Source organism: Microchirus variegatus, assembly GCF_963457635.1.
Source record: "Microchirus variegatus genome assembly, chromosome: 1".
Taxonomy (NCBI): domain Eukaryota; kingdom Metazoa; phylum Chordata; class Actinopteri; order Pleuronectiformes; family Soleidae; genus Microchirus; species Microchirus variegatus.
In genome coordinates, this window is record NC_139802.1 from 24,346,661 (window position 1) to 24,362,096 (window position 15,436).

A 15,436-nucleotide genomic window follows, 5' to 3' on the forward strand; every position below is an offset into this window, starting at 1 on the left:
CCGGGTCTGTGGGGGCGCTGTCGTGCAGGTCTTCAACCAACCTGTTGAGTCGCAATGTTGGAGTAGCATCCAGCTGCAGCCCCGGAGACCAACACCCTGTCGTGATAATAGTGGTTTAATGTACGTAATAACAGTGAGTAGTAGTAAAGGGAAGAAACATTGATATCTGACAAGGTTTTATTAGTTAATAGTGTGAAAAATGTGTAACACGGTGAAAAAAGTATAACAGCGGAGCTCCAGGGGGTGTGTGTATGTGGTGCTTGTTGTATCCGCTCTGGGGTTCCAGGGAGGCGGTTAGGTGGTGGTCGTTGTCCCCGCTGTGGCGCTCAATATATGGACAGGCTAACGTACTTTTATATTCTTCCTTCGTTCTTGTTTAAGATAAAAATCACTTCCGTCAAACCACTCCCGTCGTTTCAGTGTGTATATAAAGTTTTTAGAAAAAAGATCCCGTACATTAAACCACTATTATCACGCCAGGGTGTTGTTGTCACGCCAGGGTGTTGGTCTCCGGGGCTGCAGCTGGATGCTACTCCAACACTGCGAGTCAACAGGTTGGCTGCACGACAGCGCCCCCACAGACCCGGAGCACATCCGTTTTGTTACTTGCTGGTGTTTTCTTATTTGCCGGTGTTTTCTTATTTGCTGCCGTTTTGTTACTTGCTGGCGTTTTTCTTACTTGCCGGTGTTTTGTTATTTGCCGGTGTTTTGTTATTTGCCGGTGTCTTTTTACTTGCTGGTGTTTTGTTACTTGCCGGTGTTTTCTTATTTGCTGGTGTTTTCTTATTTGCTGGTGTTTTCTTGTTTGCCGGTGTTTTCTCATTTGCTGGTGTTTTCTTATTGCTGGTGTTTTGTTACTTGCTGGCGTTTTGTTATTTGCGGGTGTTTTCTTGTTTGCCGGTGTTTTCTTATTGGCTGGTGTTTTGGGGTTTGCAGTGCGTTTGCCCGTCGGCCTACCGTACAAAAAGCCCATTTTATGACAAGAGATTGAAGCAGTAACAAATTGCTATCACGTTTCAACACCTACTGACTTTATTTATTTACCTTATCAGACTACATTAGTCTTTCCCTTATCCACAACACTTTACTGTGAAGCAAATATGACAGAATTGTTATTAACAGTAAAAAAAATATACACTTGAAAAAAGACACATGAATAAAAGAAATACATTTTTAATTGCCTAATGTTCTGTACATTATTTGCTCAGGTCTACATTTCAATTCATTGAAAACATTTACCCATTAAGTTGGGATTTCTCTTCAGGTTTTACAGCACCCACATAAAGATCACAAAACATCCTCTGTTGATTCTGAACCACCAAAACGCTCTCTCGCAAAAAAAGACAAAACCCACAGCATTCAGGATTTCCTGTGTGTCATTTGCTGCTGTAGGTGTTAAAGAACTATGTTTTTATCCTTCAAATTTTAGCAGCCCAGCTTACAAGGTTCACCAAAACACAGTAATGGGCACATTTAGTTATATATGGCATTTCTTTCACACATGCATCCACTTTAATTTAATTTAATTTAATTTAATTTAATTTAATTTAATTTAATTTAATTTAATTTAATTTAATTTAATTTAATTTAATTTAATTTAATTTAACATTATGCTATAAGTACTGGGGTCTATAGCATAGATAAAATAAAAATATTAATGCACCCATTTACCATGAAATGTGTTTGTAGATGGCTGTACAACAGTAAAACAGGGCCATTCAACTAAAAGGAGGGCCATCGTTTCGGTACAGTAAACGATACAAATGTTATTAATTATTTAGCAGTTATTTATTGAAATGGCTGCTAGTTTTGTGCAAAACAAGTAAGTAACAAAACCACCAACATTCAGGTATAACAGACGCAATTGGCTCTTACAGAATTAGAGGTAACAATATAAACAACATTAAGGTGCAATGGCCACAATAGGCTATTTTTGCAGGAATATAAGTAACAGTGTCTACAATATCCAGGTACAATTGCTAAAGCTGGCTAAAGAACTTTTAAATCTCTTCTAAAGCTCACTGGAAGCCAGTGTAAAGACTTTAAAGCTGGAGTAAAGTCCAGTCAGAAGAGATGAACGCATGAATCAACGTCTCCTGGTCTGTTTGAGACATAAATCTGAGTCTATCACCACGCCAAGGTTTCAGACTTGGTCCCTAGTTTTAAGAGAGAGTGACTCAAAATGTTTACTGACAGCAAGCCTCTTCACTTTATTTCCAAAAACAATTATCTCCGGATCTCAGATATCTCTGATATAATTGAAGGAAATGTTGGTTAATCTAATTTGTTGCTTGCTCTAAACAGTGACATAATGACTGTATTTATCTGGGGACAGTGCTTAATATATCTGCATGTCATCTGCATAACTGTGATAGTTTACATTAGAGTTGTGCAGAATTTGAATGCAGTTCATAGGAACAGGAAACAGGCACCTGGCATCACGAAGATGAGCTCTCATTTTGGCACAGTAGCTCCATCTGCTGGATGTATTCCGTTCATGTGTTACTTTGTAAACCACTCACTCACTCCCTGCACCAAAGTCCAGACAACATCAGCAATTTTACATCACAGCAAACAGGAGTTCTTTGATCCACTGCTGCCACACACTTTGGTGTGCAGGTTACAAACTTCAGTTTATTTGAAATCCTTCATTCACTTTTGCTCGAGTGCCATAAACCGACCCAAAAAGGTATCTGTAGACCAGCAGTTCCTGTGTCCCCATGAACTTTAGTTTGGGGCAGTCAGTGAGTCAGCAAACCAAGCTTAATTTCTAGTTGAAAAGGGCTAATAGCAAGATAAAAGCAAACAGGTGAGGTGAGCCATTTGGAGAGTTTTTCCTCACATGCCTGCTGGGACCAATGTTTGACTAAGAGCAGAGCATGCATCTGTGCCTCAAGCTGAATTCTGAATGAACAGGTTCTTGGAGGAATATGACCTGAGCCCTGTTGATTATGTTCTGTCGATGCTCCGTTTACAAGTACAAGTGCATGCAGCATGTAACATTTGAAAGGTTTAGCTTCACAACAAAGTGCTCACTCTCAAAATGTGTAATTATCCATCAACAATTTACAAATTACATTAAGAACAATACTGAAATATTAGGCCTGTATGTTGACTCGCTGAAACTGGATACATGTATCTATCTAACATATTTTACAGCAATTTAAAAACAGAAGATTAAAAACGTATTTATTTAAATGTAATGACCTTTCATGGCTCACCTGAAATCTTAAGGTTAACACAGACATGTTCATTAGGGCACCAGGACCTAGTTTAACTTGGGTTAATAGGGTATACTATGGGACCTTTAATATAAACTATGAATGAAAGTAGATTTGAGAACACAACATAGTGATTAAAGCGATAATACAGCATAAATTTGACACCTCAGAATGAGAGACCTGAGCTTCTCAAGACATCAGTCCTATTTATATAAACTGAGCAACAGTAGTAAGTCACTGATAACAGGAGTGAAAAAGGCTCAACTTGCCTTATCAGTGACCAGCAGGAAAACAAACTGACATGACTTCAGTGCAGACCACACATTATATGCAGATATGTGCATACAAAGTGCACACATAACTAACTACATTTGTGTGTGTGTGTGTGTCTTTTCTGGTTTTGTTGAGAAGACTTGGTCAGTTTGGCTTTCTGATTAAAACTCCCTAACATATTTGATTAGGTTTGAGTTGACTGTAGTAGTAGTATTTGCTTGCTAGCATCCTTCTCTATTGGTAAACACAGACACTCCCTGTTAATTATGTAACCCTTGACCACTTGAATATGAACTCAAGTGTGTGTGTGTGTGTTTTGCAAAATACAGTTATGAAGTTGGATGTTTTATTGTGTGTTTCTTTACACTACATAGCAGACATTTAAAGCGAACCTACAAATGATAAATTTTAATCCTGAACTGGATGACAAAACAAAACAAAACAATTTCACATTTCATTTGTAGACTTCAAATCCTGCTCATGTTCATGTAGTGGCAAGAGTGTAGTTACCTCGTAGATCTGTGTTTCAGTTTCAAGAGGAATCGGTTCTTCTTAAAAAAATAAAATAAAATAAATAAATAAATAAAAAACCTGGAAACCTTGATTCCCTGAAGAGGGGGCAGGGGGTGGTGGGGACAACAATTTTGTTGTATTTGGATTGCTGTTGCCTATTTGCATCTATTAAATTTAGTATATAAACGGAACAACAAAGGTACTGAACTCTGTTTATCTTGTTTTGTGTTTGGCCAGATTTTTTTATACAGAAAATGTAGAATAAAAAAATGTCTCATAATTTGTCTTCTTTAGAAATTAATTCCAATTAAATGAAGTCTTTAAAACTCATTAAAGGATCTGAATTTGATGTTCTAGAAAGCTGAGTTGATATATTTCTGTTTTTTTTTTTTTTTTATTGACAGTGAGGACATAAGGAAGTTTTATTATCATTGTGCTTCTACAACAAAATCCAGTTGGTACACTCTCAGAGGCAAGGCACATATTAAATATTGAAAACATGAAATACAAAAATATGGACACAAACTGTATAAAATGGCAGCAATAAATGATATAAAAATAGGTAAGTCATAAAAATAGACAGATACAAACACATAGCGTGCACAGTATTTTATGTTTGTATTTTTATTTGTTTATGCACTTTTGCATCTGATGCTATTTGTACATCATCAGTCAAAAATGTTTTATGTTTGTTACTGTTAAGAAAAAAAGGAGGGGGAAAAAGGAATGAAAGGCGCCAAAGGGGAGGCTCTATCTATATATAGGAGGCGTGTCGTGAGCTCGCTGTTTGCTTCTGCTGGATACTAATGGATGGAGATTTGTGCAACGAGTGCCACTAGAGGGCGCTGTTGTGTAATATAATCCCTGGCTGAGTTTACTGCCAGTCATCAAAACCCGGAAAGGGAGGATAAAGTTGTTGTGCTATTGTTGCTGAGACAGTGCACTCTGACAGTTTTTACGCTTCACCTGGAACTGTTTCTTCACTTTCGTTAGCGTAAGAATACCAGCGAAACCTCGACTTATCGCTCAGAAACGTGTCTCTGTGTATTCGTAAACGTGTTGGCAAACGAAAGTAAAAAACAGTGAGTAGGCCCCGCGCAGCCTCGGCTGAGACACAGACAACATGGAGGACGAGGACATGTCACAGGAGCCTCTGCAGCAGGAGCTCAGCTGTCCTGTGTGTCAGCAGTTCTTTGAGGACCCATACCTGCTGCCCTGCAGCCACAGCTTCTGCAGGGACTGTCTACAGAAGACCTCACAGCGCCACAGGAGGTGTCCCGTGTGCCGGACGGAGTTCATGGAAGGAGTCGCCGTCCCCAACCGAGCGCTCAGCAACGCCAGCGAGGTGTACCGCAGACACAGAGACTGGCTGCGGGGCTACGAGCGTCCGGGACCGGACACCTGCAGGATCCACATGAAGCCGCTGGAGCTGTTCTGTGAGAAGGACGAGGAGCCGGTGTGCGTGGACTGTGTCATTCAGCACCAAACACACACGCTGTGGCCACTGAGGACGGCAACGTCGCTCTGTCAGGTAAATGGTCATCAGAGACATACTGAGGCCCATAGACTTTAAGAACTAATATAATAATAATAATAACAGCAGTACAATAACATCAGTGTCGGCAATATCAAAAAATGTGTGATATTGCTTTCCCACAAATGAGATCTACCACTTTAAATTGTTTAGAACTAAAGATTATTTTCGATGTTGCTGTTCTTTTCAATGTTGCTGTTCTTTTCGTGACATGGACCGAAAACCAGAAGTTGCATAGTGCCAGTAGACAAAGATTACAGCTTTCCTTTCCCTTGCTCCCGTATAACAAAGACATCATTAAAACTGAATAGTTTTGTTTGTGTACGAAACAGGAGATTTGAGAATATAATTTCAAGGTTTGGGAAACATCGATTGACATTTAATGATTTTGAAAATTGTTAATTGGAGTACAAGTTAGTATGCAATATTCAGGCTACCTCCCGTCTAACAAACCACTTTTGGTGACCTAATGCTCTGCTCTTTCACCCTGCAGAAGGAGCTCACTGACAAAGTTGAAATTCTTCAAAAGAAAAGGGAATCATACAAGAAAATGACACATAAACTCAGCAGCACAGTGGAATACATCAAGGTAACGTAAACTGATGGCGTTTTATGGTCTGAATGTTACATTTATCTTTGTCTCCTCACTTCCGTCAGACAAGAGTTCACCACATGCAACTTTTTGTTAAAGCTGCAGTGTGAAACTTCTGCAGCCCCATTGAGGGGTTCTGAATGATTATCAAAACACATGCTGATGTTTGCCTTGGTGATCTCATTTAACACAGCATCAAGCTCAGCAAGCAGAGAAACATATTAAGGCGGAGTTTCAGAGGCTCCACGAATTGCTCAACAAAGAAGAATTTCTGCGTTTGAAAGCTGTGGCTACTGAGGGAGAGCAGAAGATCGCTGACATTGAGAAGCTGAATGCCAGAACAAAGGCACACATTGTGGCTCTGAATGAGCTCATTGACACTGTGAAGAAGGAGCTGGGCAATGAGGATCTACCCCTCCTGCTGGTAATGGAAGAAGGCTTGTCTCCCCAGTAATAGGATTTTGTCTCTGAATGTGTGCATTTTTTTTACTAATCAATATCACTTTTTTGTTTCAGAATTTCAAGCATTTAAAAAACAAGTAAGTAACTGTATGACACAGTAGCTGTTGAAATCCCATATACAGTATGTGTGCAGTATAAAAGTCTAATTATTAATATGCAAATTATTTATTTCCACTTATACAGTAGTATTTAAAGCGGACATAGACCAGAAGTTCCAATTAACGCTGTTTTTTAGTGTTCATCTCGGTCATTACCATTTTTTTCGAAGCCCTGAAGTTTCGAAACAAACAGTTCAGCCATTGCTGAGAACGCTGTGTTTTATTGTAATCTCGGACTCAGCGAGATCTCTGAAAAACCCGGTTGCGTACATTGTACCGCAGAAGAAGAATAATGTCCGGTGTGGAGGTGTTTCACGAGCGACAGTGTCTTCTGACTCTGGGTCAAAGTCATAAAAGGGACTGCGGCAGGAAGTTGTGACGAAACTATTTTTAAACATTGTTAAAACAATTTTTTTGATAATGAGTAGTAGTGCATCCACCGTTCCAGAGGGGGGAGCTGCGCTTCTGAGAGCGGGTGTGCTGATTATGTCACTTCCGGGTATTAGCCAATCACAAGAGGGTTGGAAGACGTTAGCATTAGAAAAGAGGGATTTCTATCGGTTCGTTTACAGCAACTAGGAGGTTTTTGACCATAAAAACAAGTTAATGTATGTAAGTAGACCTCCATAACTAACATATATGTGCAACAGGACCACTCTATGTGTGCTTTAAGTAGTATTTAGAAAATGATTGTGCAGTACCTGTTCAGTATGTGCCTGTTTTTGAGGGGGTGGAAGTTGCACTTTTAACGATATAAAGTATCTGTCGCATTTCAACCTCAAACTCGGTGCTGTACACACTGGTGCCCAACCTAAATCCTCCCACCTTAGCCAAAGTCCTTATGGAGGAATCAGATTTGCGGCCTCTTTTCAATGATGGTCAATTTGATTTAAGTCCACATTAGTCCACTGTGAATTTGGTTTGGAAGATTGGGTTAGGATCAGGGCAGAAAGTGGCAACAGGTTAGTTAGCATAGCTGATTAGCCTGAGCATTGTATTTAGATACGTTTGCATTTCCAGCTTCTCAACTGGAATGTGGTGAACTAGGGGCTGTCGTCACTCCCAGTTTTCGACTTCTGATGTAAATTGAACTCAGCATGAGGTTTGACCATCTTCCCAGGCAGTAGCAGTTGAATGCCTCAAGGTCCGGCTGGCTTATTCATATGTCATAGTTCTACCAATATCTAGATATCATTTTTTTTATCCAAACACCACCAAAGAATGCACACACTGAAGAGGGAAGTTTGAATCCTGTCAAGTGGCCCGTTGGTCAGTTGCGCCAGACAGATGTGCATATCTAGTCTGATATGTTAAATTCCTTTTTGCTGACCTTGCATAATGTTTTCATAAAGAACTGCTTTTCTTTGATGTACAACAAACAATTCTGTTAACTTCTGACTTATTGCCATTTCCACTCTAGAGCTCAGTGGATTCAGGAAGACCCTAGACTCCCTGAAGACTCCCTTTTGAACATGGCTAGCCATGTTGGTTCTTTGAGCTTCAAAGTCTGGAAGGATATACAATCCCATGTCAAATACTGTGAGTTAATTTCTCACAGGGGGTTGGGTGTTTGTGGGACTATGGAAAAAGTACTTGCCCCCTTCATGATTTCTTATTTGATTTGTCACACTGACATGTTTCAAATTATCAAACAAAAAGTGAAAAAGTAATTGCTTTGGTCCACACAAGTCAGAAAAAACGTTACAATGTAGCAAACAGACGTGGGTATGGTTAGCTTTCACATATGCATAGTTCTAAACAAACCAAAATAGACCACAAGGCACGGGGCAATTACTTTTTCCACAGCACTGTATATGTGTCTTTGTTACATGTATGCTATATGTGACCCCCAGTCCTAGTATTTCATATTGACTTCATTAATAGTGCCCATTAAAATAGCACTGGGTAATTAGCATATTCTTGAGGGAAATATACATTGAAAATTTGATTTAAAACTAATAGTTCAGGTTTTTTGAGTGGGGTCATCATGAGGTTCTTAAATAAAATAAGTGATTTACATACAGCTGCAAACACTGAGAAGCAGCAGGAAATGGCAGGCAGAGAAAACATGGCTGCCAAGGGTGACATTAGGATTAAATTTTCTTAGTAAAATCTCTGCCATCTTTTAGAAGACTTTTCTGCTTTATCTGGTTGCAAAACAGCCTTTTCTGGATGTAAACCACTCACCGTCCCAAATTAAAATCCATAGACAAAACTAGCAATTGGCATGGCACCGGCTTGCAACAGTAAGATGACTAATGAAATGTGTTGTTTGTTTGGTGTTTGATTTCCTTTGTTAAAGATATAACTTAGCAACATTGTGTACACAAACTTGCCAAATTATGCAGCAGTGGAGGAGCAGGTCTTGTGTCCGTGTGAACTAAAAATGATTATCTTTAGAGTTAAATACAGGTAAATGCTGTAATTAATCAATGAAATGCTGCCTAATGGTAAGAAAAGGTTGCAAGCATATTATTTAGATTTAGTACATTTAAGCTGGCTTAGATTTTACAAGATGAGCCTTTTGTTAAGTGTCTGTTCTTCATGCCAGCCATGTTTTCATTGAGTGTGTGTCTTTTTGACTTCTCAGCAGAGGGAGTGCACTGTTCATTGCTAGGTGTACATACAGTGGGGCAAAACAGTATTTAGTCAGCCACCTACATCAAACGTTTGACCTCTGTCATTCCCAACAAAGGTTATATTACAAAGCATTGAGTTGAACTTTTGTTATTGACCAAATACTTATTTTCCACCATAATTTACAAATAAATTATTTAAAAATCCTACAATGTGATTTCCAGGATTTTTTTTCACATTCTGTCTCTCACATTTGAAGAGTACCTATGATGAAAATTACAGACCTCTGTCATCATTTTAAGTGGGAGAACTTGCACAATCGGTGGCTGACCAAATACTTTTTTGCCCCACTGTATATAAGATGCTCACTATTGAAGTGTGTAATGTGACATTGTTGTGTCTGATGCTTTGTGAGCAGATCCAGTGGTGCTGGACCCGAGCACAGCCTGTCCATGGCTCTCCCTGAGTGATGACCTGACCAGTATGAAGGAGAGCTTAGAGCGGCTGACCAGCCCTGACATCCCAGAGCGCTTTGATCCCTGTGTCTTTGTCCTGGGCGCTGAAGGTTACACCTCCGGAAAACACAAATGGGACGTTGCTGTTGGTGACAGCACGAAGTGGATTGTGGGAGTGTGTAAAGAGTCCCTGGCTCGCAAAAAGAAGTTCACGGTGTCTACGACCCGTGGTGTGTGGTCCATATGCCTCAGCAAAGGGATGTACTACGCCTTAACACCCGAGCGTACAGAGCTACAGGTGCAGTCACGTCCCAAAAGGATCCGCATCAGGTTAAACGTAGATAAGGGAGAAGTGTCGTTTTGGGATGGGGAAAATGAAAAATATCTGATAAGTTTTACACACAAATTTAGTGAGAAGATATTTCCCATTTTTGGCCCCGGGCTCTGTAGCGAACCTATGATTCTGGTGCCAGGAAAAATGGCTGTGCACACATCATGATGGGCCATCACATAGTGGAGTGATGGGTTGTGGACTTAAGTCTGTTGTGAAAATAGGAATATCCCTTTTAACTAATAAGCCTTTTAAAAACAGGATAAACATAGCAGCTCTTGTCCTCTTCTGTTGCACCAACTGTCCTCATGTCCTCCTTCACAAAAGCCACTTCTCACTCTTTTTCTCCTCTTTCTTCAGCATCCTTTCTCCAATATAATCACTATCCCTCTTCTGCCAAACCATCCATCCTGGTCACTCCCAACGGAAATCTCAGCTCTGCCTCCTCTCTTTAAGACAGTGCCACTGTCTTGTATACCAGATTTTAAACATGACGTATAAAGTACTACAATTGAGTCACTTATGTATTCACCAAAACTTCATAAAACATACTTTTAAAGGAAATAATAAAAGACTAACTAAACCCCTGATCAATGTCTGATTTTGAAAATCTTCAAATCAATAAGTGGGCAGGGAGTGATCAGCGAGTGGGGAGGGAAAGGAGGGGTGAGTGAGCACTTAAGGAGGCGTGATTATCAAGTGACAGCAAGTGCTGCTGCAATTTGAACTGCTTTTAATCACAAAACTTAACATACTGTTTCTGTACACTTCATTAAATATGAAAGATATGTGTTGTGTGTTTATAAGTCCCACATAAAAAGGCAAGCCACACCTGTTATGTATGATTGGAAAATGTTAATTTCACTGCCACCTACACTATTGTGATCATGACTAATTAACTCTCTTCTATGAGTTTGTAATTCCTATCTTTTACATTGTACAGTTATGTTTTTTAGATTCTTTCCTCCTCCAGGATGGATTAGTAAACTGGCCCAAGGACCCAAGGGCTAAGGAGTCCCTGAGGCCCAAGCCGCTGTGCTTCTATCCAGATATTTTAATGGGGCCCCTAAGCCAAATAACACTAGTTGTTATGTTATCTTTTATGTCTTGATGTGGCCCTCAGTCAAATAATGAAGGTTAGGTTATGTGATATGTCTAATACAGTCATATTATTAGCCAGGTGTTGCCTGACAAGGAGCATATTTAGCTAGTGTTGAGCCTCAAAAGGGATAATTTGTGAAATTCCTAATATGACAACCAAATATCTTTTACTGATGACGTATTCATGTGTGGGGGGATGAATTGGGTCCTTTGTAACAAACTGTGTTTGAGATGTTGAACTATATAAGTTGATGTGACCTGACGTGACCTTTAAATCCAAAGAGAAATGCTTTAAAGGTGACTATATAGCACTTTTCTAGTCTTGATGACAACTTGAAGCTACAGTTTTGCCATTCCCACCCGGTCATACAGGGCATCAATGTGCAGCGCATCTTCTATTGCACATTTTTAAACCAACGTGCAATCTGGGTTGAAGTGTCTTGCCTTGCATCAGCAGACTAGCGGAGAGCTGGGAATTGAACCCACAAACCTTTCAGTTGAAAGACTATAGTTGCTATATCACTTATACTCTGTTGACCACTTCCAAACAATGCAGACAATATGAAAATAGTAATCTATCTCTCATAAGTACATACCGTATTTAATCAACTTTGCTAATCTCATGAGATAATTGGAGCCACACAGTGGTGACTGTACTCTAAATTACATGGTTAATCAATTCAACAACACCCTGTCAGCCACTCTAACCTCTTCTCTAAACAATAACCAAAGAAGCAAAGAGAGCATGTTGGGCAACTGAAAGTAAATAGAGGAAAACCAGGCTCACAGTTCACTGTAACATATACAAAGAAGCCATGAACACCTACAACAAGGATATGTCTGGCAATAATTATTTCTACAAGATTATTACAGAGAATTCAGGAAACCTAAATGTGAAGACCCTGCACTGTTCCTGTAAAAAATATTGTAACATGGGGAAATGCACCAGCATAACATTATCTGAGCTTAATGTAACTCTACTACCTCATGTATTGACCCTGTGCAAAAACCCTGTGAAAAAGAGAGTTGCTGTCCACTAACTTGGGGAAATTAGCTCCCAGGATTAAATCTGAGGTTACAAGGCTCAGCATTGTATTGGACTAGATCTTAGTTTTCCAGTCCCACATTAATAAGGTGACAAAGACCATTTATAAATCAAAAAGATCCTGAAAAACTAATATGTGCCTTTATCTCAATCAGACTTGACTATTGTAATGTATTTTTTACCGACAGCCTTCAGCTCATCCAAAACTCTGCTGCTCATTAAAGAACCAGGAAGAGAGAGCATGTTAGTCCAGTCTTAGGGTGAGGGGGTTAGGGTTAGCTCAGTGGTGAAGACCGCTACTCCTGTGTGCAGAGACGTCATGGTCAAGACAAATTCATCTCCACCCCTGGCTGGTTGTACTCAATTGTAAGTCGCTTTGGATAAAAGTGTCTGCCAAATGACACTAATGTAACCAATATTTTGTTTAAATTGTTTAAAATTGTTGTTTAAATTGTGTTTTTAGTATTATTGTCATTTAAATTGTATTTATTACCACTAAATGTTAGTTATTTCTTATGTTATTATTGTTAAAGCATACAGCATTACTTTTCGATTGACATGGTAAATTATTAATTTATGTAATTATTTATCTGTAAAGTTAAGGTACACAGACGTTGTGTGGTTAGTGGATCATCCATATGTTTTGACTGTTGCTCCCCATCTCCGCTGGGTGGTAATAGTGACATGTTGCTGTATTTTGTATTGGCAACCACTGGTTACTGCTCACCTGCTCCGTAAACACTAACACCACGGGAATCTGTAAATGAAATGTGTCGCAGGGCTCGTTTTCGCTGTTACTGGCAGCATGTTCTACTTCCCTAATGGCAGTGAGATCTAGAAACCTAACTTTTATAATTTCATGATTATGGATTCCTAAAAGAGTGACTTGATCCGGTAGATTCTGCAGACGCCGACGATTGCGCACCTGGAATTGGCTGCGACCGATAGCTAGCGAACAAGCTAGCATAGCATAGCACACCACTGTGCTGTGGACCCAGGCTGCGGTTCCATCCGAAATTGTCGCTACCAGCTAACTTATCTGTCAGGTCTGGGCTCTCGCTTATGATAGGTCGGCTAATGTGGTGGCCAGCGATAAAGGAGTCGCCGAAAATGTAAATCACCATGAAGTCAAAGAGACGGGAACTGGTGAGTAGTATAATAACTAACCGGCTAACGATATTGGGTTAGCGATGTTAGCACCCCCTTTGCGTTAGCTTTGTTATGGTAGCCTGCGCAGAACCCCCTGTTGTTGAAGGGCTAATTGGTTTATTATCAAGTCGGCGCAAGAATCACAAATGTCAAACTCTCTGTTGTAGTAAAGCATTATTTGCATTCGCCTCTTACCCTATATGTGTGAAAAGCATAGTTTCACGTCACTGTTATGTATGTGAGGCTGATGCTACTGTACATAGTCGCTAACAGATGTTAGCTCCTCCATAATTTGTGTTTTTTATTTCCCCAGCGGCTACCTCTGAGGAACATTATGTGCATAATGCATTAAAATGTTGGCTACATATCATAGAAACTGCACTTGGGAGTTCATTGCTGCCTTTACTAGTCAAAAATATACTGTATGAGTAGATACATTAAGTTATTGTTCATTGGTTGTGATTATTTTTATGTACACACGGGGTTGTTACGGTTATACATATTGTTACTGAATATTTACTGTAGGTCTACATATATATGTGGACTCAAGAGAACTACAAAAATATCCTTATAGCATTGATGCTGTTCACACATGTTAACACCACATGTCAGTTTTTGTGATGTCTGTATTGCCCCGATGAAGGTCCTGTGACAGAAAGCCTTACATTCTTTGCATGAAACGTACAGGAAAGTTATAAAAGTATTTATTTCTATTTTGCATTTTACGTTTGTCCCATACACATACAAACGTTATGTAGTGACCATTTAATTTGGCCACACAGAGGTTATTTGTGGGACCACCAGGGTATTTGACCCTTATACACGATCCTCCAAATTCTGCCAGGATAACGTCTTTCTTGAAAGTGGCACATTCATCTGAAATTTTCTGCTGCATGTTTTGTTTAGGCATTTTAACATCACATTTATCTTGTCCAAAGTCACTGTGATTCACAATATTATTGCTCAAAACTAAAAGACACAGCCTTCGGTCTGTAATTTACCAGAACCCTCACAACCTTTCTCTTACTGGTTTTTGCCTCTCATCCTTCAGGTGGTGCCAGTGATGGCCTTTCCCCTCCCTGTCTCATTCATCCTGGTCTTTCTGCTGCTAGCTAAGTGGCCTGTGTGCCAGGCAGGAGACTGCAAGGGCCACAGGCAGGTAATGAAGGGACCACCGGGCTATGTTACAGATGGCCCAGGAAACTACTCTGTCAATGGGAACTGCGAGTGGCTCATTAAAGGTATTGTTACTGTATTAAGATATTGTGTTGGGCATGGGGAAATTGATAAAAAAAAAACTGACACATAGTCACTGCTGCTGATAGCTTGAGCCACTTACTGAAAATATGCTTCACTCAGAATGGACTATTTTGACATGAGCAGTGTTGTTGAATTCTCTGCAAGTATAAGCATCTGCATCTATGACTTTAGTCTGTTCATTATTCTTTTGTGGAATGGAAATATAATGACAAAACAGAAATGTGCCACATTTATGTTGATCAGACATGTGATGACACCGTTTTTCCCCTGTAGAAGGGTTTTTGTGTTTTTTTCTCACTCAATGAGAAAAAAGGATGGAGGGTGTCACTTGCTGCACAGACTGTGAAGCCCTTCAAAGCAAATTGTGTTTGTGATGTTGGGCTGTATAAATGAAATTGACTAGACTTGATTGGATCAACTGTTAATATAAGCACAATCGGTATATACCAATACAGATTTCTTTCTCGGATGGACTGTGTCAGAGTTTTTGGATTGGCATGTTTACATGTTTTATTCCCATCAGGCTTTTATTCTGGTAACTTGTGTCCATGTAAACATAGCTAGTTTCTGTGCAGAAGTGAGTACATTTTGATAATAATGACACTGATATCTTCCAGCTCCCAGCAACAGTCACCGCATAGTCTTGAACTTCACCTTCATGGACACAGAGTGCACCTATGATTACCTTTTTGTTTACGATGGTGACTCCTACCAGAGCCCTCTCCTTGCCAGTCTGAGTGGCAACACGCTGCCTCAACCTGTTGAAGCCAAGTCTGGCAAGGTAACAAATTTAAAACATGACCAGTGAGATTTTGAAGCTGTGAC

At 39.8% G+C, this 15,436-nt stretch overlaps 2 protein-coding genes across 3 annotated transcripts in view; both read left to right on the forward strand.

The window, feature by feature from the left end:
- The first annotated feature begins 4,923 nt into the window (after positions 1-4,923).
- trim35-28 (tripartite motif containing 35-28) lies at positions 4,924-10,742 on the forward strand. Of its 2 annotated transcripts, XM_083899735.1 has the most exons (7): positions 4,924-5,538; positions 6,035-6,130; positions 6,327-6,557; positions 6,650-6,672; positions 8,114-8,232; positions 9,689-10,023; positions 10,417-10,742. In XM_083899735.1, the coding sequence occupies exons 1-7, from the start codon at positions 5,131-5,133 to the stop codon at positions 10,555-10,557; spliced, it is 1,353 nt and encodes a 450-aa protein (XP_083755861.1). In that variant the 5' UTR covers positions 4,924-5,130; the 3' UTR covers positions 10,558-10,742. The 2 variants fall into 2 exon arrangements, with proteins under 2 accessions (XP_083755861.1, XP_083755860.1); XM_083899734.1 differs by having other exon boundaries at positions 9,689-10,553.
- Positions 10,743-13,061: 2,319 nt separating this feature from the next.
- megf8 (multiple EGF-like-domains 8) overlaps positions 13,062-15,436 on the forward strand; it is a 45,604-nt gene continuing 43,229 nt past the window's right edge. Inside the window, exons 1-3 of the mRNA XM_083889773.1 lie at positions 13,062-13,348; positions 14,403-14,592; positions 15,229-15,392. Of these exons, the coding sequence (XP_083745899.1) occupies positions 13,325-13,348; positions 14,403-14,592; positions 15,229-15,392 (378 nt within the window). The 5' untranslated portion in view covers positions 13,062-13,324. The remainder of the gene's footprint in view (positions 13,349-14,402; positions 14,593-15,228; positions 15,393-15,436) is intronic.